The following is a 25,180-nucleotide window of genomic DNA, read 5'->3' as shown; positions in this document are numbered from 1 at the left end:
AGCTTTGAGGATCTGGGCTCACTCAATGATCATATTTATACAGTGACTTTCATCTAGAAGGATAGGAACACACATACAGGAGGAAACACCATAAATAGTTCTAACTAACTAAACACAGCCAGATTTTCAGTCCCTCTGTATTCTTCTGAGGGAGAGCTCCCTTTCCAAACTGAGATTCTAAGGCATCTTTATGGCATGTTTATTTTTAATCATTCCACTTTGGTCTTCAACCTTCTGACTTCAAGCTGGGTCACCCACTGATCTGGTCTCTTGTCTGCTCACTGGACTCCAAACCATCACCTGCAGCAGTCCTGCAGTGGATGCTTCTTTCGTTAGTCTCACCAAGCCTGAGTCCTAAACCCAGAGAGCGGGCTGGGGAGAAACCACTACTTCCTATTCACCTGATCAAGAAGGAACCAAGTCCAAGAAGCCATACACTGCCCACTAGGGCATTTGATTTCCCCATGGGCAAGGCAAGCTCAAAAAACCCATTGGGACCTATTTGCCTCCCTGAGGAGAAGATATGTGACGAGCCCAGCGCACCTCATGGACTTTTTGTACTCCAATAAGGGGGAGATGAGCCCAAATAATCCTAGAGAGCATGCCTGGCCTTATTTTTAATACTTTACTGTGTATGGCATCTCCTTTGGGAAGAGCTTATTTTGTGGGTGGCGCTTAGGAGAGTACCACTACTCTTTAGCAGCAGCTTAGCCCAGGAAAGAGAGTAATAGCCCTCACAGAGTCAATGACAATAATACTTAGCATGTGTGATGGGTGGCCCTTAACAAACTAACTTACTTCTCTCAAGAGACCTGTATCCTGCTTTCTGGGCAGAAAGTATCATTATAGGAAAGTCTAGCAGTATCTCCAGAGAAGTGCTGACATTTTCAAGTCCCCTAGTTGTAAGGATCTGAACTGCTCCAGTAGGCTAAAAATAGACTAGCGTTAGTGTTGGCATCTGTGACCCCATTTTAGGGCATCTGATGTAGTATGTGCAAGATAAAGTAAAATACTACACATTGGGAGCATCCTAACAGGGTGCATTCTCAAATTTTTAGTTGAATGACATTTCCAGTCTTACCTTTCTACTTCCTATCGCAGAAACTGTTTATTTTCAGCAATACTTTGCATTCTACAGTGGATTCCATTAAAAATAACCAAACAAGCAAACATTTACAGACCCACAATATTTGACTGTACCACAGTATTCTCTTTACTTAGAAAGTAAATATATCACAGAAATTTTACCTGTCAAGGCTGGGGCTGGTCACATTATTTTTTGAAATAATGTCTGATTTTAGGACCTTTCATGCACATATCCCAGCGTATTTTGCAATCATTAATTCCCAGTAAGCCTCATGATACACATGTATTGCTGTAATTTGAACCTGGGAGTCCCATCCCATCCTCCTGCTGGAACCACTAGACAACACTGTCTCCACTGTAATGGATGTTCTCAGTTCTGTGAGACAGTTTTGTTGGTGCTCCATGTAATTTTGAATCCCATACAAGATGTTGCAAATGGTACATGATCAGGGCTTCCTAGACTAGGCCAGGATGAAGGCCCACCAGAGAGTCATTACTGTCAAATTTTGGTGGAATCACCAGCTGGTTGTGTGTGTGAGAGAGAGATCTTTTTATTTAAGATGTGCTTTAACTAGGAAATTACTGGGACAGTTTCCACATATATCTTTGTATTTATACCTAGCGATGATAAGAATGCAGTTGCCTTTTATTTCTGAAAAAGGGTTGTCAGCGTTCCTTGTCCCCAGACATACTTTGGAATCCTGTATAAAGCTTATCTGCATCTTCGAGTCACATTGAGTAATGATTTGCTATGCCTCTTCTGCGTTGATGCTGCCTCATAGCAGAAGGAAGTTCGCTGGATATACGATTTGGTCATATTTTAACCTTATGACAAAGTATTTAAAATCTTTCTGTAAAATGCAAGAAACAAGTAAATAATACTCTGATTAACTTCCCTCAGTGAGCGACCATATGCACTGTACCCTGCAATCAAGTTATAATGTAACAACTTTTTGGATACATATTTGAATGCAGGATTTGTTCCTTATTTTCTAAAGCAGTTTCATATTGTTTGATTAATTTCTGAACATGGAGATAAAGGGAACTTTGAAATTCATACCTTGGAGTATTAACATGTACTCAGGACTAGATGTAAATGTCAGAGAGAAAAAAAAGATCTAATGAACTCTTTATTGGCGAAACACAGTATTGTAGCTGCATAGAATTCTAAATGGTTTGTAGCTAGCATGTGACTTCAAATCAAAATAACCACAGAGAAGCTTACTTAATACATGGACTTTCACTCAACATTTATAACGTCTTCTTCTGGGCACTGTAGAAGACATTTGGTGCACTAGGAGTTGTACCAGCTGGTCATTTCACTGAGGTTTAGTAGATTTTAGTAAGGTTAGCAAATTGTCCAGGAAAGAAGCTGTGTAGCCATACGAGTACTTTTCTTGCTGGAAAATTACACCACCATACGTTTTCATTTTCCCTGATGTCTTCCCTGCCATAATAATGGCTCCAGGATTTAAATCCTTTGCGGTTATTGTGACTTCAAAGCCTTAAAACTGCAATTGAATGAAGGAGTTCATCTGTCATTATTCAAATATGAAGCAATTATGATGAAATAAAGATAGAATTCCACTGAGAAATACCCCCAATCAATTTTCACTTATATTTAACTAGAAACATAAAATGATACTTAGACAAGTAAGTTAGGTAATAAAAACTAGGAACATAAAAATATGAATTGCTGACCTATAACTTATTCATTTCTAAATGTTAGAAGCCCGGTAAATATATTTCACAAATATTGACAAATGTCTAGGCTTAGCATAGAAAATTATTCTTCGGCTGGTTGGAAAAAGTGACCAACAGCCTTCTGTGGGTACTAAGGCCAGATGACACAAAGGGATTTAGGCATTGCAGTGCTCAATACTGACATTTAGGCACCTGGGAAATCACCTAGGCTCCCTGTACAATGTATAGGGAGAGTTAGGCACCTTGGAATGTAATACGCAAAAGCCAGCACACTAGGCGGGGAGCCACCATAGGAGACACTGATGATAAGGGTGTGTCCTAAGCCTTTCCCCTCTTTGGGAGTTTGGCACTTACTTCTGCTTGTAAATGGGTGCCCCTCTCCCAGAATCAGGCAGTTCAGGGGCCTAAGTAATTTCTTGCAACTAATGCCACATAACCTGGTAAGGGAGGAGGGGAAGAGAAGTATCTTATAACCTTTAGGTCAGTTGTTAGGGTACTCACCTGGAATGTGGAAGATCCCAGGTCAAGTCCCCACTTTGCCTGATGAGAAAAAGGGATTTGAATGGGGAGCTGCTATCCCTCGGGTGAGTGCCATAGCTACTGGGCAGTAGAATCGTTCTCACTCTTCATCTGGCCCAATTAATATTTAATTAAAATGGAACTCCAATAGGAGAGATTGAGCACACCTCACATCAGAATATCCCATGGACCAATGGTTGGTATTTGGTACAGGCACTGATTTGTACCTCCGATTTTCCCAGGTCAGCTGGGGACAGCTATGAAGCCAGGTTCCAGGGGGACCTGAAGCTGCTGTAGAAGAACAGGGCCTCCAGTGACTCCTTCAGTGTGCATGTACGTCTTGAGAGATGAACAATTTCAGGGGACTGAATTCCCTGTTTGTTCTGGAAGGAAAACTCTGCCCTCTGCACCCCCTATCCTTCCAATTATAGTATCTGGGCAAAATTCTGCAAGTAGAAGCTGTGCAGTTTCTACTTCCCAGGGATTTTTCAGCAGTTGTGCAGGATCTGAGCCCAAGTAATTAAGGAAATCTACATAACAGTAAATTGTCCTGTTCAGAGAAGGATGACACACAACTCACAGACTCCCCTTCTCTTTGGTATGAGATTCCCATTTATTGTCACAAATCTCTGTCAGTCCCCTGGCATTTTTTTCAACACGACCAGAGTATTTTTTCCCTCCTGCATCTTTAGATCCTTACATCTTGTAGTTTAATTTGAAAATGTAATTTCTTCCAACCATCCTAAAATTAAATCTCATCACAATTAAAATCCAGTGGTACTGAATACTGAATTTAAAATCAGAGACATAATTAGCTAGAAGCATTTTGGGGTGTATACAACTAATTACTTTAGCACATAATTATTTCTGATTTTACTTTGACAATCATAACTAAAAGCATTTGAAAATGTAGTTTATAATATTCATTTCTTATACAACAGTTTTTTCCACTAGATTTTTCACTGAATAATATGTAAAATACTGACACCTAATGTTAACTTTCAGTATTATTCATTTCATAAAACTTTTGTATTGAGTTTGTGGAAAATATTTAAAATTAATTGCGGAACTGTAATTTTACTTTGGTAAAATCTTGATAGCCTCTAACATTTTAAACATAAGATGTTTCGATACATTATGGATAAGCAGCCACTAAATATATGTAAGAGAATGGGGGTTGTATTTATCTTCAGGGTTCACTAGTGGAAGTAAGAGTATAAGTCAGAAAAGCTGAAACATCAAGTGAATTTTGCTGTACCAAACTTCACCCAAATAGAATATACATCTACGTACACAGAATTAGCTAGTTAATGTTTACCCAGAGCATTTTAAGTGCCACAGAAGGACAAAGTATATAACATTCATTAACAAATTGTTTTCAGGTCATAGGTTGAGCTCCACAGAGAACAGGAAGAAATTTTCCTTCCTCTCCCTGCATGTAGTTTATGAGCCAATAAAATATTTAGGCACATGCTTAATTTTAAGCATATGAGGAGTCATATTTAAGTCAATGTGTTGAAAGCTATGCAAATTCTGAAGTGCTTTACTAGACTGAGAACACAAACTTGTATCTCCCATGAAACCAAAGGGACCAGTACTTGCTAGTGACTGGTCTTCTAATAGTTATTTAGGACCAGATTCCAACACTCCTACTTACCCTGAGTAGTTTACTTGTCGAGTAGTCCTGCTAAAAATCAGTTGGACTACTTGCTGAGTAAGGTTTTGTTCAGCATGAGTGATGGTGTCAGAATCTGGCCTTTTATTAGTAAACTTACTAAACATTGCGTGGAGGACAAATTGTGGTTGCTCCACAGTATTATACAGCCCTGTGGTTGCTTCACAGGTGCTAGCAGAATTTCTCTTCTGTTCTATGTCCTACATACTGTTCAGGAATCCTTTTCCTTCACTGCACTATATGTGAAATGGTGCTTTTCTAATTTCATGACATTATATGAACTCAGTCTTCTCCTACCTACAGAATGTCATGGACTTTACAGTGAAAATACCTCTCCTTTAATCAAAAGTGAAAACAAAGCTGTAACCACTTATGCACAGATACCTGAGCTGCAATTCAGTAAAGCTTCTTTAATTAAAAAGAAACTGTTTTAATGTTATTATAACCTCTTTATCATCATGCTTCCCAGACCATTAAAAATCTTCTATTCCTTATATTGGTATTATATATACCGGTGCTCTTATTTTTGGCAGGCAGTGATAATATCAATAAATGATTTATTTTGTAATTATTTTTGTATGAACTGGCCAGAGCTACATTACATTCCCTGAAACTGGGGTAACATTAGTCACAGATACCAACACAACTGGTGATTTAACCATCATGTTGCCCTACTCTTGGATGGTTTCAGATCATGATACCATTAAGGCAACTGCTATTCTATTCCCCCCAAATCCTTGGGGAAATTCAAGAGGCACAGGACCAGAGCTTCAGTGTTTGCTCCAAAGCCAATAGATAAGGCTTTTGGGGATCCCCCTGCCATGCCCCCTTAACATAGGAACATCCCTCATTGGTCTTGCTCGCTGATGTGTAGAGATGCGTCAGAATAGGAGAGTGTGTGGAGGGCATGACTAGTGCTTTGGGAATCTCATTTTATGGAATGGCTTTTACCACCCAATGCAGTTTAGTCCTAAGGCTTCCCTCACTCCTCTTTTGACTTAAAATTCCAATAAAGAGAAGCTCTGAAGTAGCACTAGATGCTATTTTCAAGAAGTATTGAACATCATGTGAGATGTGATATTGCCTGTCCTGTCTGGCATACCCTTGAATTACAGATAATCACATACACAAAGTTCTTGTCACATGAGAAAATTTCCCCATTAAACTTAAATCAGTTTTTAAACTGATTTAATTGAACTGGGGCAAATCCCTGTGTGGAGGCTGATATTTGAGTTTAACTGTAGAGAGTGGGTTATAGACAGCCATACCTAGTGGTTGGAGCACCAGCTAGGAGATAGATGCCAGGGCCAAAATCAGAAATCAGAGCAGAGGGTAGGAGCCAGGTTACCTGGAATTAGACAAGGTGGGAATGGGGCTGGGTCCAAGACAGGAGCAAGGATCAGAACAAGCAAGCAGGGCAGCTGTCACAGGTAAATACTTTGAACCACCACCAAATTGCTGCTGGGTTTAAGAATGGTCTGCTGACTTTTCCCACCAATCAGGCAGTGTAGCTAATCAGGCAGCCTACTATGCAGGCCAGCTGTGCTTGTTAGGTTGCCCAGAGACTGGTTCTGCTGCAGGTCCTGATTCCTGACTATTTTAACTTAAGCCATTTCCTAACTGACCTAAGCTAAACCATATAATAAGCCTTGTTTAAACCAAAATAAGTGTTTAAAATCAGTTATATAAACCAGTAACTTTCTCATGTAGACAAACCCTGTCTACATGGGTGCAAATATATTACTCTCCTTGAAAGTCCCTTCCTTCATGCTGCTAACGTGGTGTAAAGTGGCTGTAATATAATGAGAATTCACCACTTTGGTCTTTTGAGTGAAACAAAAGCTCAAAATGTTTGCTCCATTTAAGATTCCTCAAGCATCAACTAATGACTTTACCCCCCCAAAAAAGCAGATTTTCTTTTTAAAATGTACCTATGCATTTATATAAACAGAATTGATGCCAATTAAAACTGCAAAATAGGTAGCAAACTTCTGGTACATTACTGAAGTAATAAGCCAAATATTTCCATTCTTTGTTATGCATCATATTGTTATAGTACAATGAGATTTTATTTTTTCATTTATTGAAGTCTTCACCTGTTCCTCTTCTCAAGCCTAATGGAATGAAATTATAAAATATTTTAGAAAGCCCCATTAAAATGTACAGATCATAAGAACTTGTGGAGTCAAAGTCAAAGCAAAGAGGAAATATTAGCTTTAATAAAAAGTACAGTCTGTTGTAAATAACTATTCAACCCCCCCTCTTTTTTTTTTTTTTTTTTTTTTTTTTTTTCAAATTGCAGTGAATATAGCCTAGTCTACTAGAAGGACAGAATTGCTCAGAAGAATAAATGCATCTTAGTCAGAAATATATTAAAAGATACAGCTGAGCCATCAATAAAATCAGGACAGTGCAGCATTGTTTGCTGCTTGTTTTTCAGATGTAATTGCAGATCCCAGGATTTCAATAAATCTGTGTACATCATGGAAAGAATTGTAGAGAGGAACTGGGGCAACACGAAGAGCATTTGGTTCTCGCATGTCACACTGCAAAACAGAAAAGGAACATTTAATAAATTAATGCCACTTCAAATGTATTTGTCACAACAAAAAGCTCACCTCTTCCTTGCCTTCATTCAATAACACTAACTAAAAACCAGCCCATCCTCTCTCCCTAAAGTCTGGCTACTGCAAGTTTGAGGAAGAGCGATCCTTCTGTTTGCCAGAAGTTGGGAATGAGCGACAGGGAATGGATCACTTGATGATTACCTGTTCTGTTCATTCCCTCTGGGGCACCTGGCACTGTCAGAAGACAGGATACTGGGCTAGATGGACCTTTGGTCTGACCCAGTAGGGCCATTCTTATATTCTTATGTAAACCTTTAAAGTTGAGACAATAAAGATACGATGAATAATGGCATATTACAAGAACCTACCTGTGGGGGCAAGATTCTGGTCCATGCTGCTACCTCTTACATCACTCTGGTGAAGTAAAGCGCCTCCAGGGAATATCCCCAATACAGAAACAACATAGGCAGCCCTACATCCCCCTCCCTTCTGTGCAGCCCCTAGCATGGGGAATGTTATGGGGAGTGGCCAGAGCACTCTGAACTCTGGCTATTCTGTGCTGCAGAACTGACTTATGCCATGATCTACATCGGCCCCTGGAGCAGCCCAGAATTAGGGAAGCACTCAGCTGGCAAAAAAGCCATTTTTGCCTCTCACCCATGGACTACACCTTCTGCACTAAGAAAAGGAGTACTTGTGGCACCTTAGAGACGAACAAATTTATTTGAGCATGAGCTTTCGTGAGCTACAGCTCACTTCATCGGATGCATACCTGTCACTGAATGCATCTGATGAAGTGAGCTGTAGCTCACGAAAGCTTATGCTCAGATAAATGTGTTCGTCTCTAAGGTGCCACAAGTACTCCTTTTCTTTTTGCGGATACAGACTAACATGGCTGCTACTCTGAAACCTTCTGCACTGTGAATCCTGAGAGGCACAGCACTGAATATGGCCCAGATTCTTGATAAAAAGTATGCACAAAGTACAATAGTATGTTTTATAATAAAGGTACAAATAATGCCACAAGACTTACTGTGATTCTGAACTTAAATATTTTTTCTGAATAGGATAATCTCCTAAAAATGAAACATTACTGTGTCCCATTGACAAGGCAACAGTATTATGCCCTATGCCCTCTTAAAAGCAGTACTTCCTGGAATTCCTTGGCAGCACCAAAACACATAAGTGTATTCTGCCTACAAGTATTGCCCTTTGGAAACGCAAGTCACCAGCAGAAATAGATCTACTATATCATTTATATGGCATTAGACTATCATCCCACCAACACTTCTAACCTCCTAATTCAATACCTTAAATTCAGGCTCTGATTCCTTCACTTTTTTTGACCTGTGTTCATTGGTTACCAGCATGATTGGCTTTCAGTTGCCTTGCTATCTGAACTCTAGAATATTTCTCTAAGGAGATGAGTGTTTTTTATCTCTCCTGTTGTATGTATTGCTAACAACAAGGTTTTGTCTTTTTGCAGATCATTAAAGGAATGGGTTTTATCTGAGAGCTCCTTACTAAGCATTATATATTTTGTAGTGTTTTTGTAGTCATGTTGGTCCCAGGGAGAGAGACAAGGCAGGTGAGGTAATATCTTTTATTGAATCAACTTCCGTTGGTAGAAGAGGAAAGTTTTTGAGCTTCACAGAGCTCTTCTTCAGATCTAGAGAAAATAACCTGTTAGTTAATAAGTGTCAGTTAGAGGAAGATGATCTTGTGGTTTAAGATATGGGGTTTGGTTCAAATTTCTGACTCAGCCACAGACTTCCTGAGTGAGCTTTGGGAAGTGACTTCATCTCTCTGTTTCAGGCTTCCCATCTATAAAATGAAAAGGAGGACTTGTGGCACCTTAGAGACTGACACATTTATCTCTAAGGTACCACAAGTCCTCCTTTTCTTTTTACGGATACAGACTAACACGGCTGCTACTCTGAAACCTGTCATCTGTAAAATGTTTCTGTTTCTTTCTATTTAGATTACAAGCTCATTGGGGCAGGGATGGTCTTCTACTATGTGTATAGGCAGCATCTTCCACAGTGCAGCCTTGATCAGAGCTGTGTGAATTATTGATTTTTCAGATACAGTTCTGGAAAAAAAAATCAAAAACAAAACAAAACCTGTTTCAGGGCCAACCCAAACACATTTTTAAAAAAATTTCAATGAATTGAAAAATCAGAAAAAAATTGTTTCCATTTTAGGAAACTTGAACTGTTTGATTATATATATATAACAAAGGAAATGAAGGGCTAGATTCACAGGGAGACGTGCTTATACTCACTACTTAGGGCACTCACCTGAGAAAGAGCCAGGTTTAAATCCTAGCTCTAGGGCAGGGACTTGAACTCAGGTGTCTTATAGGCCAGAGGAGGGCCCTAACCACCACACTACTGGCTACTTTAGGGAGGGCCTACCTCAATCTTTCCTGTTGAAGCTATTCCATTTTGTATAAATAATTATAGCTGTTCATGGGCACATGACTAGAACCCAGGTGTCCCCCTCTCCTCAATGAGCACCAAAGCTAGAGAGTCATTTTCCCTTCCTGGCACGAACTCCCCCTCAGTTTTGTGAATGGTGCCTACTACACCTTGTGAATCTAGCTCCCCAAAAAATCAAAACATTTTGGAAATATCAAAATTAACCATTTGGACATTTCTGTTTTTTCCTTTGACTGAAACAATTTGCCAAAGTTAGCACAAATTCATGAAGTGTTTCAGTTGAGCTGAATCTGCATTTTTCAGCCAAAAAGTTAATGATACTAAACCAATGCTGTACAGAACATAGAGAAAAAGAATGATGGTCTGGACAGCCTACAGTCTAGCGAATGATCTATATAATGTGGGTAATAACATCCACTTATATAAATTTCTTTCAGAGCTAAAGATGAGTTATGAAAATATTTTATTATTCCATTTATTCAGTATATAAAAATCTGAAGGCTTTTCTGAATTAGCCACACCTCTTCAATCAACAGAATTAGCCTGGAAATCTCAAGATGTCCTTCTTGTTGGGATTCCTGGCACTCTCCAAATGGGTTGGAAATAGCCTTCCCTTGTAGTATGTTAAGCTGGAAAGTTTCATCTTGACTGGGAGAAAGCAGAGCAGTGCTGTATAAAACTGCAGACTATTTGTTTATGGTGTCTGTGGGGGGCAAGGAGGAGGGGAATATGAAGTGAGGGGGAAGTTATCCAAACATTTCTAAACCTGCAAAAAGAGTTTGTTCAAGTTTAGGGTGAAACAATCATATTCTTGTAATCTGAATATTGATAAAGCTTCTCTTTTATTATAAATAAGAAATTTATCCTCTGTAGGCTTGAGCCAAAGCCTACTGAAATTAACTGGAGTCTTTCTCAGGTCTTATATGAAATTATACAGGAATAATAACAAAAATGATTAACTCAGTGCAGTAGAGTCATAAAACAAAGCATGGGAAAATCAGCAGCAGAGAAGACTGATTTACTCACAGCTATTCCTCTTTTTTCCAGTTCTTTAAATACAGATTTGATTGGAGCAGAAAAAAGTAGTGTGAGCTGGCATCCTCTTTCCTCAATCTGAGATGGTGTGATTATTTTTACAAAGGGTTTCTCTGGATTTGCTTTATCCTCACTGTAGTAATGCTTTATCAGGTACTCCAAGTAACCCGTTAGCAGAATGGATTTCCTTCTCAGTGCTTTCATTGTAGTCTGCCCAAAGACCTACAAGGATGTAAATAATTAGAAAGATAATCCATTGCTGCAGCTGAAAACAGAAACAATAAAACAGAAACCTTCCAAAGTAGGATGAGGCCATTTTTGTCCTCTTCAATAATTTTAATCATTTCAAGAGCCACAATATTCTGAGACCCGGATTCTTCCATCCTTAATCATGTTAAGTAGTAGCTTTCTCTGTAAGTAGTGCCACTGGAACCAAGTAATAACATGCTACCCAGTGTAAATGAGGGTAGCAGAATTGAGCCTTAGAAAATACAAGACTATGTACTTTAAGGGTCAGATGTAAAGGGTCTCCTTATCTGCTGCTGCAATTGTTGTGAGCACATTTACCTATGCACATGGGAATCTGAACACACACATCAAGTGGCTCGGAGAGCAGTATCCCGTATAAATATTGTCCATAAATACTGCCACTACAATAAAAAAATATGGGTGCTGGACCAGGACTAAGAATGAAAATAGCAGTTTCAAAAATCATGGATCAGGCCTTGGAACATCTTGATATTGGCTTAAAAACCATGAGGTTTTTTTTTGTTTTTGTTTTTTAAATAATACATTTTGAGTCCATTTTAACTTGCATTCTGGTCTTTGGAGCCTTTAGGATTCATGTTTTTAAGCTTTTCTCCACAACTACGATGTTTGAAAAGAGCTGTTTCTTTCTTCTTTTCTTTCTTTTTAAAAAAGGCTCTTACATGATTCAAAGAAATGGTGTTTTAAGACAAACTCCACATTTCTGAAGACTCACGCTAAAATTGTAATAGGTGGTGACACTGCTTAACCCTGCTGCCACACTGAGGGGGACAAACCGTATCGCCAGAATCTGTGAGGGATAAAAAGGAGGCATGTAGCTCTCACTTCCCCCATTGGCATATGGGATGGCTCGGTTTAAGAGGACAGTTGAAAATATGATTTTAAGACCAAGTTTAAAAACAAAACAAAACACAACACAACACAACATTTTGTTTGTGCATGTTGCAGGGGCAAATGACAGAATAAACTTCCAAGTAGTGATTGTCCCTGAAAACCAGGTAGTTAAATCTAAAGCCATATTCCAGACCCTACATTTTACTTTATGTAGTTGCAGCTGATTGTGCCCTCTAATGATTGCAGACTCAAAAAATCAGACCCTGAGGGAGAAATTTCAGAATAATATTTAAAATCATACTACACTATAATATGAAAATAAAGCGTATAAAGTAATTACAGGAAGAGATAGCCAAGAGATCCCACTTAATTTACAGCATGCTGTCTGGAGAGTACTCTCCTCCCTGCTGAATATCCACAGGCCATTGACCCCAATACTATCATGGGCATGGAGTAACCTGGCCTAAACACAACTGAAATGTCACATCTCCTGTATGCAGCGGTGTGCAAGATGTGACTGGTCAGGCAGAGGTCTTGCAGGGAGATATTGCTGCAGTGGAGGGGGGTATAGAATGTGAAAGGGGCAGGAGCGTTAAGTGAGCTGCACCGGCATGGATGGAAAACTAGAACTGCTCCTTTGCAGGAGTTATACAGAAGGCTTTGCTGGTACCACAGAGCTTCTGGGTTTACAGGATGAGCAGGATTCTTGGTCCCTCTCTTAGGTTGCTGCTAGAAAGCCTGGTTACTCAGGTTTTGTTCAAGGAACATGTGCCCTCTGAGTGGAATTTTTCAAAAAGTTCTTTTTAATGTGGCGATGGAGATCTTCCCACCACACGCACTTTAATCCATAAAAGGGAACAACTAGTGCCATAACAGTCACTTTAAGCATTATTGAGGCTTCAACACTTGCAGTTTTCATTGTTTCCATTGGAAACACTGCCTTCTGCTTAATGTGTCCCAGTGCAGGATGGCATACAATTTCACAAGCCATCTCTTGCCAGACATGGAAACTATTCTGTTTCCCACTGTCCTAGAGCAATTAGCACTTGGAAATCCTGTCTGTGCCAAAAGGGTAATGTAGGCATGAAAAGGGGAGTCAGTGGAATATGATCAGTTATTGCTCTTTGAGACTCCCTGAGGTGGGTTAAATTACATTCACCCACACAAACTGGAGCAGTGACAATCTGGGTCATAGCAGAGCTGCTTTTAGCTTATCTCTAAGGTCACTGAAAGTTTAAAAATATATTGAATGTTTAAGGACTAACAAAATAAATTGTCAAACAGAACAAGAAGTATTTCTGTGACCTTTTGCAGTCCTTCAATTTAGTATGTAATGCTGGAGAGAAAAGATAGCCTCAGCTGGCAATTTTCTGACTTTAATGGTTTGTTCTGTACATGTCTAAGATACTTTTGTTTTAGTGTGAGGGGGTTGGCTTTTTGTTCCAGAATTGGCTTCACCAGTACAACTAGTGCTAATAAAATGGTTTGGGAAACTTTTTTAAAAACTTATACCCCGTTCAGACTGGCCACAGAACATTGTTAACCAAGATTGTTTTAAGTCTGAGTTTTTAAAACAGTTTCTCAAGATTGTGAATATTGCAGCATAGAGAAAGCTACGCATAACTGCACCTTTCATCCACAAAGGATCCCTGAGTGATTGAGAATCATTTGTACAGGGATAAATTCACCCATCACAGAAATGCAGCCATGTCTGGAGATGAAATGTGGCAATATGTGACTGCACTACCACACAGGACATCTAAAGGAGCTCTGAATGCTTTCCTAAATGGGCTGAATTCTGCTCTCAAGGTCTAATGTTGGGACCTTCTGTGCATAGATTACTCCTGTCCTACCATCATGGCAAAAACTCCCTTCCCATGGCCATCAGACGGGGCAGTTCCTGGTTCAGGAATTAATGCAGGAGGATATGGCATGGAGTGTGTGGGCCAAGGAGATGCATATCATCCTTCCACTGCTCTGATGTACTTCCCAAGTATACTAACAGCCCCAGGCTGTAATTCCTTTCCACCCCCAAACCCTATAGTGGTGATCCCTCTTTGAGGAAGGCTCCAAAGGCCAAATACCAGCTGCTGGAGTTCTGCTGCCAGGAAATAGAGGAGATGGATTCCCAGAGCCAGTGCAACCACCCAAGATCCATGACACTGGGTGGCCAGATCCTGTTTCTTCCATATTGAACAAACCTCACTCTCCTGACAAAATAATTAAGAAGAAACTCTGTGTTGAGTTTCCTGGAGCTTTCACAGGTAAACTGCAGTGAGGCACAATCTGCCCATCAGTTCCATAGGTGTGAATCTGGAGGAACTCCACTGAAAACAGCAAAGTAAGCTGAAGTCAGGAGGAGACAGTCTGGAGCTAGAGGTGAGTAACTGAGAGCAGAATTTGGCTCTGTACATTAAGGACACTGAAACATTTAAAGGGAAATGTCAAACCAGGCAAGTTCAATGAAGCCTGAAATCAAATAAAATCTTGCCTGATTCTGGGTTTTGAGTCTCACCAACAAATGCTGCCAAGATTAATTTTAGTCTTTTGGCAGAGGCAGATAAAATGATTCTGTTAAAAAGCTCACATGGAAAAGGTCAGTTTTACCACAATGATTTTTACCCATCTGGTGAGTTTCCATCAATTTTGTTTTATTTTCATCTTGAGTTCTTGTATTCAGATCAACCCAAAATGTAAAACAAGTGTGGGGTTGCCAATAGAAAGGTTTGTGAAAAGTCAACCATCTCATAACCACATTTAGTCCTGGTCTAAATTTTACATTTTTAAAAAAGACAATCTTGATGAAAAATCTAAGATTCCATTCTACAATTTGTAGATTCTTAAAATTCATAGTCATAAGAAATATAACTACCTACCTCTAAACTAGCATGCAGTGCACAGACCAATAAAATTGGAGGATTTGATAACCGATATCCGTTGATTCCAGGACTTAGTTGCAATTCTGGAAAACGAATAACTTCTGTTAGTTATATTTTTTAATTTGTTTTATTCATTAGGACAAATCTTGACTTTTCACTCAATTAAAACTTTCACTAAAGTCAGTGGGACATTAGGATTTGGTTCATTATCAGGAAACACATTTACTCCACTTGCAGCTACTATTTTTCACATTGGAGGTACTCAAAGTTTACCCAACTGAAGGTTACATCAGCAGCTTCCCAGGAGCCAGAGGACTGCAATTAATTTGCATACAATGGAACATATTAACATTGCCTTTAGGCCCGATTCCCCTCTCACACTGGTGTAAACTACAAGCATATCTATTGAAGTCAATGTAGTATAAAAGGAGTACAAAACCACAGTAATTGAGAGGAGACTCAGGCTTTTTATCTTTGATATGAATAAGTGGCTTGTGGAGACTGCACATTGCAGTGCTCCGTCTTGAGCTAAACAAAGTCCACTTGGATCAAATGGAATATCATATCCAAGGGACGCATAGTGTCCATAAACACATTTAGGCCACTACAGAACTTGTGGGGGCGATTGACTTCCAGGCCAGATTTTGGCTACCACTGCTTTAGGCTTTGAAATTTCATGTGATCTTATACTGCATTCTTTGAAATATTGCATCATTGTTTATCTTTTCAGTGCAAGCACCAGAGCTCTTTCAATGGAAAGGAGCACCTCTCACTCACTGTGAGGACTTATTAAACTCATATAATTTTTGCCTATCTTCCTCCTGTGAACTGCCCCTACAAAATGACTTCAAGACTAGCCTTTTGTGAGTAGGAACCCAAAGGAGAGGGAATGGAGAGCGTCTGAGGTGACAGATTTCATTTTTTATGTTTTAGAAGATGACATGTCTGATGATGGCTCTCCAGCAAGACTAGCCCAGTCCCTCTCTATACTTTTGGTCAGAATCCTTGCAGTATCTCAAAGAGAGGACTGAGGCCAGCAGTGTTGACCTAAAGTCAGATTGGCAAGGACTCGCATGGTAAAGCCTCAAAGCAAGCTTCTAACCCTCCTGCAGGCTGAGGTCTCCTTTAAGATGGGGTTGGAGGAGAGACTGACCTCCAGATTCAGAAAGTACTCCTGTGTGTCCATGCACAAGGCTGGAACACAGACATTTCACTTCTTTTGAAACAGGTCATTGTTTTATTTTATACCTCATTAAGTTCTAGCTTGGGCTAGTAAAGCCAAAATAGATGGCTGTTTTCAGTTAGTGCCAGATTCTGCCTTTATTCACATTTCCCATTCATTCCAATGGAACTACTCCCACCATGAAGTACTACTCAATATGAAGAAGGAAAGTAGTCTCTAGCTCTTATGGGATCTAGTAGGGTGAAAAATTTACCCATAGTCCAAGTCTGAATTTTTGAAAGGCCTTTTTGGCGTGTTTGTTTGAGCAAACCGTCCTGAAACAACCAACTAGATTGACATGATCAAATTCATTCTGGTTGTTACTTCATTGCCTTCAGTGAAGCTGCACAACATCAGGGATGAATTTGGCTTTAATAGGTTTAACAACAGTGAGCAAATATAAAGTCTTATCATTTCTATTCAAAATAATGGTGAACAGCAATGTATGCAAATTCTATATCATGTGACATATTTAAAGAAGTATACATACTGTTTTCCATGAGAAATCTAGTTTTGAATTCATGACCCCACCAGCCTATCAGCCTAAAACATAACATGGGGGAAAAAACGGGAAAAAACAACAAAATCACACATTGATATATATTTAAATCTGACATGAGTATTACTAAATAGCTTCTGATACACTAATCAAATAGTATCAGTAAGTTATGTGGTTAACTGGCATTAATAACTTATTTATGTGACTTTGCAATTTCTCTTCAACACTGAAATATGATATTTATTATAGTTTTCAAACAATCAATCTATTGGGGCTCTATTAATGTTCATTTTGTCTAAATTCATCTTACAAACTGAAAAATAAAGCAGAAATATTTCCAGTGTTATGTTCCTAATGGCTAAAAGGACAAACACAAATCCGCTTTGGTAAATACTGAAAACCAAAGGACATTATAAATCTGACTTAAATCCACAAAATCAAAGATATGAACAGCAAACAAAAGATAGCGAAGAGGCCTCTGAGTAAAGGTCGCAGTTGCTTCATCGTTCCATTGCCATGTTGTGCTGATGTAAATCCCAACCTAGCAATAAGATTTCAGATTATGAAACTGGGTTTATTACTCAATAATATGACCCTTTTTTGAATGAAATTTAGTCCCATTTAATTCACAACTAGATTTTTGAGACAATATTCTGAAGACATTTCAGGGTGGTTCCCCGCAAAATAGAAATATTGCAGAAATTTAAATAAAACATGAAAACATAAAATTTGAAGTTTTTCATCAAATATTTTGCACTGGCCTAGTATTTACTATGAGCCCGATCATAGCCCCGCTCATGTGGCCATACAAGGATATGAGGGGAGTAAGACAATCCCACCTCAACTTGTGTGTGGTCTTTGTAGACCTGGGGTCTCAGCACAAAGAGTTAAACTGGTGCTGGGCGCCCAATACACATCTCTAAGCAACTAGGTGGCTTTGTTTTCTGTGGCTCCATCTTCAGCATGCCAGCCAGCACAGTTGAGCTATCATTGTGTTTAAGGCTAGAGTGTATATGTAATTTGCTGCTAGCAAGAGCTAGTAGCAAATTACTTTCCCCTGGAGCAAACAAGGAGGAAAGGAACTGTGCTTCTCCACTCTACTCCTGGAAAGGCCTAGCCACATGCTGCAAATTAAAAAGGCCAAACTGTAAAAGTCCAAGATAGATGGGACTAGTTTGGTCAGTCACACTGTATGTAAAGAATTGTTATATAAACTATGCACAGTGCCAAGTAAAATGCTTACTTGTTATTTCTGGATAATATGGATTTATATTTCACCCCTATGAATAGATCCATCACTCTCATCTCATTGTATTATATAAAGCAGACATGTGAAATATTATATTGCTAAAGAATAGTCTTACTATTTAAAGTCCCATGGCAATCAACAATGAAATCATCCATTCATTTCAATGAATTTTTTGTCAAAAATAATATATTACAAATAAAACTATTTATTTGCTATTGCCCAAATAACTCAGATGCAGATGCTTTGAATAATAAAAAATGCATCAACTGTTTTATAGTATTTTACAGTATCTTTCCTTTATAATAGTTTACCATAAAACACGTTACACAATAATATTATAACAAAATCCCACTGAAGTTAATGGTGCAAGTATTCCATTCTTTCCAATTGGCTTAGCATAGCAAAAAACCAAACATGAAGTATACTACCTAGAATAACAGTGTGTAGTAAGGTTAAAAAAATACTAAAGAGCAATTTACTTGTTGGGTCATGTCATGCACTCATTCCTCAGGCAATAGATGTCAACAGGAGACCCACAGACATCAACAGGAGTACTATCCAAGTAAAGAATGATGAAGGACTAACAGTCCTGGACTTCAGGTTTTAGTTCAGGTGAGACTCCAAAAGCTTGGTGTTGTATCTAAACTTATTGACTCTGTGCAACTGGCCTAGAACAGGACCTATCCTGTGGTTTGTCATGTCTAGAACTTGGAAACTGAAATTTCAGAAATTGATTAAAGTTTGGTGATAGAAATGCATGAAATTTAAAGGTGGCATAATTTTTTTTAAATCATTTTGCCTGTCCCTACCATTACTAAAACACTGACAAGCTGACATTTCTTTTTGCCATTCTAGAACTCCATGGGCATCATACATGATGGGTGTTTAGATACAATTCTGGTTCTACACCATCATCAATCCAATTTTTTCTATGGATGTCATTTGTTTGATGTACGATATGTCAACAGGATTCAAAGAGGTTTTATATCTATATACACACACATACACAATCTTTATAAATTAGCAATTAACAGTTAATAGTTTTCTGTGAAAAAATTGAAATCAGGGCTGCTACTGGTATGCCAAATTTCAGCCTGTTATGATGTGAAATAGCTGAGGTGTTATATAAGGGTATATAAATGCATAGTAAAAATAATAGGCAGTAAAATTGCACAGTAAGATGAGGTAGTAAAATTTCTTATTCAAGAGTAGCTACTCTGCATGCAAAATGGATATTCTGGAAGGAATTAGTGATTTCAAACATTCATGTTTTCAAAATACCAAGGCAGCACCTTATAACTTTTATTTTAAACCTGAGTCATGATTTTGGCAAAATCTTGTAATACCAAAATGCATGAAATAAGAAAAAACTTGTTTTTTTATGTTCCTGTATTTAAAGTAATTTGTCCCCAGCCAAGTTGGGGCATTCAACTGTGTTAGGAGAACTAGCTGTTGTAAACCAGGCATGACTGTTTTACAAACCATGATAAAAAAAATGCGTTTTAGATTAGAGAAGGGACTTGTTATGGAAACACGCTTTAATAATCTCTATTGGGAACTGACTCTTACTGGACATTTGCACATATGGCTATTTACACACATAGGTACAACGAGACTGGAGATTTTTCACATTTTATTATAACACAATTTGAAATGGCCATTCCAGCTTTATATGTGTATTTGTGTTTCTGATAAGTGTTGGATTATTAGCCTTCTGACATCCCACAAACAGCTAGAGAACATACAGCTTCTCAAGATTGCCATGCCAATATGCTTCAGGAGTGAGAACCTCTCAGTGTGAGAAGGTATTTCAGTCCATGGACCAAATGGGCATAGAGACTCACAGCTGAGCTTGTCAAAAAGCAGTGCTAATTAGGATGGTGTTTTTTGTGAGAGGTACAAGTGATCACATAACCCTACTTAGAGCTAAATAATTTTAGTTTTTTGGTTTTTAAGTAAAAATTCCATTAAAAAGGGAAAGCACTGTGGTCCATTTTGTCTCTAAAATAAAGCAGGAATCCTAATGTTCTGACAAGAAAGAATATTTTTGCATATTTCTGAGCTATACACATCATTACTTTTTAAATGTTTAATACGCTGGGTTAATGCACACTGTTACTTGCCCAAGTTCATGACACAAATAAGGCATGTAATTAAAGATCATTAAACATATTTCATTGGTCTTGTTTTACCCGAAAACATTCTCCCATTTTACAAATCAAGAGGCGTAGACAGCAGATTTATGGAGGGGAAAAATTATGCCAGATAGGCACATCATCCTTTCATTTTGTTCCTATTTCTTTTAAGCACATTTACACCAGGGAACAATCCCTTCAGTAAGTATTTTTATTTAGCTCATTTTTTTCTCACATCTGTGTGTGTTAGACAGAAGCGCTGGGCATTCATAACTTGAGTCGTTTCGTTTGTAGTTGCATTAATGATGCAAGAGTGTGGGATATAATGATCACTATGTATGTGCGGTGAAGACATCAAAGAAGATCCAGTTAAAGAACATAGAAGAAATACAAAAAAATTCCTTTGACCTTTGCTTCGAAGTAACAGATGATTATGCAACTCATTTATAATTTACAATGTGAAGAAACGTGGTTCATTTGCCTTCTTGGGGGCGGGGGGAGAGAACCCCTCTGAAACTATTGAGCAGTGATACAGAAAACAAGCAAACACTGTTAACACAGCCTGACTTCCACAACCCAGGACAAAGCCTTCTATGAACCATTCTATCATCATATTTTGTGAGAAATCATTTTAAGGGTCTATGGGAAAGTATGCTAAAAGATATAATAGGAAAATAACAGTGTAGAATGAATGACACTAAATATTAAATTCTCAAACTTCACTATGTATGGAGTATAATGGTCTCCCTTTACTAGTCAGATCACATCCTTGCCTGGAAATGTCTTATGCCTTACTCGGATGATATAGAAATACTATATTATTGGATTTATATAGTTTACCTATGCTTGGCTTTTTAATCCTAATATCTGAATGGATTAAGAAGATGAAAAAACAAGAGGTAGGCAAAGCAGATAAGGACAAAAATACAAAAGACTTGTTCCTCCCCTTCTCTCCTGCCAAACGTTTGCCCATTCTTAGAAGTAAACTTAAGCCTTTAAGAATTGAAAACATTGGATCCTTTCTTTCAACATACCTTCTTCTGCTAACCAGATGGGAAGGCAACCAGTAATGCTGGAAATCTCATGAGAAAGTCTGGTCTATAGAGCTGATCAAGACATTTCAGAATTCAAAATTCTGATGAAAAAAAATATGAATTTTTCACAAAAATATTAATGTCAATTTTGACAAGTTCAATTGTTCTCATGAGATTTTCAGCCCACTTGTGCTGACCCAAGAGGTGTGCATAGTTTGGAAATACATCTGAATTTTTAGATTCATATCTGAACAGAACAAGAACTCTGAACCTCTTGTGATGCTCCCATCATTAGAAACAATTCTTATTTTCTCACAGGATTAACAAATGCTAAGAGGAAGGTTATTTTAACTGGAGGTTCTTCAAGATGTGTGGTCCCTATCTGTATTCCACTGTGGGGTGTTATGCATGCACATCATGCACCTGGAGTCAGATAATTTGAAAGTAGTGTCTGTTTGTTGATGAATGTGTCCTGGCTCACCTTGTGTGTCCAACCGAGGTGATAAAGGGTGGTGTGGACCAATCGCTTCGTCAGTTCCTTTTCCACCATGAATCAGATAAGATCCAAAATAGAGGGGAAGGAGGGTGGGTAGTGGAATACAGATAGGGACCACATGCCTCGAAGAACCTCCAGTTACAGTAAGTAACTTCTCTTCTTCTTCTTCTAGTGATACTCCCTATTGTATTTAACTGTGGGTGATTGAGAAGAAGTACCCAAGTAGGAACAGAGTGCATGGATGAAGACAGTAGCATTGATCAGAGAACAGCCATCCCACAGGTGGCATCAGCAACTAAATACTGTACCAGGGCATAATGCCTTACAAATGTGTGGATGGAGCTCCACGTGGCTGCTTTACAGCTATCCTAGGAGGGTATTTCCTGGAGAAACACTATGGTAACTGGTTGAGCTCTAGTGGAATGAGCTCATAACCTTGTAGGGGGAGGGACATTCGAGAGCTGATAGAGTAGAATGCAACCAGATATCCATTTGGAAATTCTCTGGGTGGAGATGGTATGCCCTCTGACTCTCTTCACTACAGCAACAGACTCAAGGACTTCCTGGTTGGTTTTGTTCTCTGCAGGTAAAAGGCTAAGGCTTGTTGGCCATTGCACAAACATGCGGTTTCGGGAAGAATACAGGTAAGTGAATGGATTGGTTAAGGTGAAATTCCAAATCACTTTAGGGATAAATTCCAATCACTTTAGGGATAAATTTGGGATGTATGTGTAAAGAAACTTTATCTTTGTGGAACACAGCATATGGAGGGTCTGCCATCATTGTTCCAAGTTCAGTGACCCTCCTCACCAATGTGATGGCTACAAGAAAGGTGACCTTCATGGAGAGGAGCCTTTAGCAAGTAGCTAAACACTCAAAAAGGGGGGCATTGTCAGTACTGAAAGAACAGGATTCAAGTGTCATTGGACCACAATCTTTTCAAGAGGTGGGAAAGTTCTTATCAGGTCTTTCCAGAATTGATTGGTTAGTGGGTATGCAAAAATAGTGTAGCCTTCAGTAGGTGGATGGAATGCACTGATTTCTGCTAAGTGGATTTGCAAGGAGCTGAGGGAGAGACCCAATGTCTTCAAAGATAGGATATAGTCTAAGAGAGTGGAATATACATCTCTTCTGGTAGAATGACTCTTTGTTTTATCCAGGGGAGGTCCTCAATGGTATTCTGGACCTCCCAGGGGAACCCTGGGGCATGAAGCCAGGACTCCCTTTGCATAACAATGGCAATAGCCATGGCTATAGAGGTAGTATCAGCCACATTGACTACAGATTGGAGGGTAGTTCTGGCTATTAATTAACTTTCTTCTGTCAGAGCTTGGAAACTAATATGATTCTGCTGTGGGAGGCCATTGACGAATTCCTCAAACTAAGTATAGTTCAGGAAATAATATTTAGCAAATTGCGCTTGATAATTGGTATCGTGAATTGAAGACTGGAACACGAGAAAACCTTCCTCCCCACTAGATCTAAATGTTTACCCTACTTGTCTGTGGGAGTAGATCTGGGATGTTATTGGCTGGACCTTTCCAAAGTGGCCTGAACCACCAACAAGTTGGGAGCTGGGTGAGAGAATAAGAATTCTGAGCCCTTAGCCAGCACATAGCATCTTTCCATCCTTTTGAGGGTAGGAGCGCAGGTGGTGGGGGTATGCCACACTCTCCTAGACAGCTCCAGTATGGCATCATTGACAGGGAAGGCAATTCTTGTAGGCCCAGAGGTATGGAGGATGTCCAAAAGCCTGTGTTGGGAGTCCTGGATCTTCTCTAGTGGAATCTGAAGTTCCCTGATGACTCTGCAGAGAAGGCCTTGGAACTGCCTGAAGTCATCCAGGGGGAAAGGGATGTCAAAGTTACCTCTTCATCCAGCGATGGTGATGGTAGTCTGGCCAGTTCTTATGGAACCAGAGCATAGTACTCCTCCTCCCCTATCGGAGCCAGGGGAAAATTTGATGGTTCCCTCAGAGGGAAGAAAGGTGATGACTCCCTGGCAGATCAGATAGATTTTGAAGAGGGATACTCATCCCAGGGTCACCAATATGGCCAGTAGGACGGGTTGACAGATGGTCACGGAGGTCCCCATGGCTGAGTCAGGGGAAGCAATGGTTGGTCCCAGGGCCATGTGGATCTCCTGGGGAATGGGTAAGGGCGGTATGGGAGAAGCGGTTCATCTGACGGTTCCGCATCTCCCAAGAAGAAAAAGCCTGACTTGGGTTAAAGTGGTGGTACCGCTTGTGCTGTTGGAGAGGTGTAAGTTGTCTCTGGGGGGCGCCAATAGGCTCTGTTCTGCAGGCAGGTCTCTTGGAGGAGATATAAGCTCCCGGAAATGGAAGGTCCCAATGGAGGGGATATTCTGAATCAGAAAGCAAAAGTGTCCTGTGGTGTGGCTATGGATCTGGATCTCCCCGGTGTAAAGGAGACTCTTTCTGTCAGGGCAGTTGGTGCCAGCAATGATGATGTTATCTGGCAGCTCTTGGTCTTTGCCAGTGGTGGAGGGTTCCAGGTCTTGTGAAGAGCTGTGGATGGTGGTACCGATGGAGCATGGGGTGGAACCCAATGTTTCTGAGCTTTCTTGTGCCTGTGGGACTTAGGACATACTAAGTGCTCATGGGCCGAACTGGTGAATTTGCTTGCAAGCATGTCGGATTTCTTTGACGTGGATTTAGAGGAAGGCTTAGTCCCATGCTTATGTGAGTACTTCCTATGTCCTGCAGTGGGGTCTGTGGGGATGGATTCTCTAGCACAGAGTTGAACTTTGCAGTGGGAGGCACACTCCGTGCTGATTCAGACTGATGTACAGGGTGGTTCCCTGGCCTGGATCTGATTGGGGTCTCAGAGTCATCTTCATGAGATACTTGCAGAGACAAAGTGTCTACCCTTCTTAGGTATGGCTGGGGAAGGACTGGCAAATACTGCACTGAGTTTCGATGTGAGCTTCTCCCAGGCAGTAGAGGCAGTGTTGATGGTTGTCACTGAACGAAAAAGATCACAGGCAGGAAGTACAGAGTTTAAAGCCCAGATTCCTGGGCACAGTCCAATACCCAAACAGGGTACAGGGCGAAGGGGGTGGCCTGTAGCCTAATTTAACTCTAAAGGACACTAAAAACTACTAGATCTAAAAAAGTTATTAAGAACTATTAAAATTTTGAACTATTTACAACTGAATTAATATTGTTTTTCAGAATGGCATCAGAACTGAGGACACAAAAGGTTCTGAAAACCCAGTTTTCTCCTCAAAGTAATTGTCACTGTGAACCCATAGAAACAGCTTCGCTTTTATGGGTTCATTCCAGCAGTTCACAAAAATGCCAAGAATGTTAGTGAAACTGTTCATTTTATTTACCATTTTTTTTGTGTTTTATGGTCCAGAAGTTGGGGACCCATGCATGGGACTTGGGAAAACTAGGTTCCGTTCCCTTCTCTGTCACAGACTTCCTGTGTAGCCTTGGGCAAGTCATTTAGGCTTGGATGCACAAGAGTTAGACACCAAGACCATGATTCAGGCACCTAAGTCCCTGTTTTAGCAC

At 39.6% G+C, this 25,180-nt stretch overlaps 1 protein-coding gene across 10 annotated transcripts in view; it reads right to left on the bottom strand.

The window, feature by feature from the left end:
- Positions 1-1,153: 1,153 nt before the first annotated feature.
- The window catches only part of KYNU (kynureninase), a 100,157-nt gene continuing 76,130 nt past the window's right edge, over positions 1,154-25,180 (bottom strand). For 7 of the 10 annotated variants that reach the window (XM_043525322.1, XM_043525318.1, XM_043525321.1 and 4 more), the window contains 4 exons: positions 16,720-16,772; positions 15,005-15,090; positions 11,019-11,249; positions 6,902-7,530 (listed from right to left, as the gene is read on the bottom strand). In XM_043525322.1, the coding sequence (XP_043381257.1) occupies positions 7,387-7,530; positions 11,019-11,249; positions 15,005-15,090; positions 16,720-16,772 (514 nt within the window). In that variant the 3' untranslated portion in view covers positions 6,902-7,386. Of the gene's footprint in view, positions 3,816-6,901; positions 7,531-11,018; positions 11,250-15,004; positions 15,091-16,719; positions 16,773-25,180 lie in introns of those variants that run through there. The other 3 variants (XM_043525319.1, XM_037912631.2, XR_006284892.1) reach the window with 2 other exon arrangements.

The sequence above is a fragment of the Chelonia mydas genome, chromosome 11 (assembly GCF_015237465.2).
Source record: "Chelonia mydas isolate rCheMyd1 chromosome 11, rCheMyd1.pri.v2, whole genome shotgun sequence".
Lineage (NCBI taxonomy): Eukaryota > Metazoa > Chordata > Testudines > Cheloniidae > Chelonia > Chelonia mydas.
Note: the sequence above shows the minus strand (reverse complement) of the source record. Positions and strands in the feature narration are given on the sequence as shown.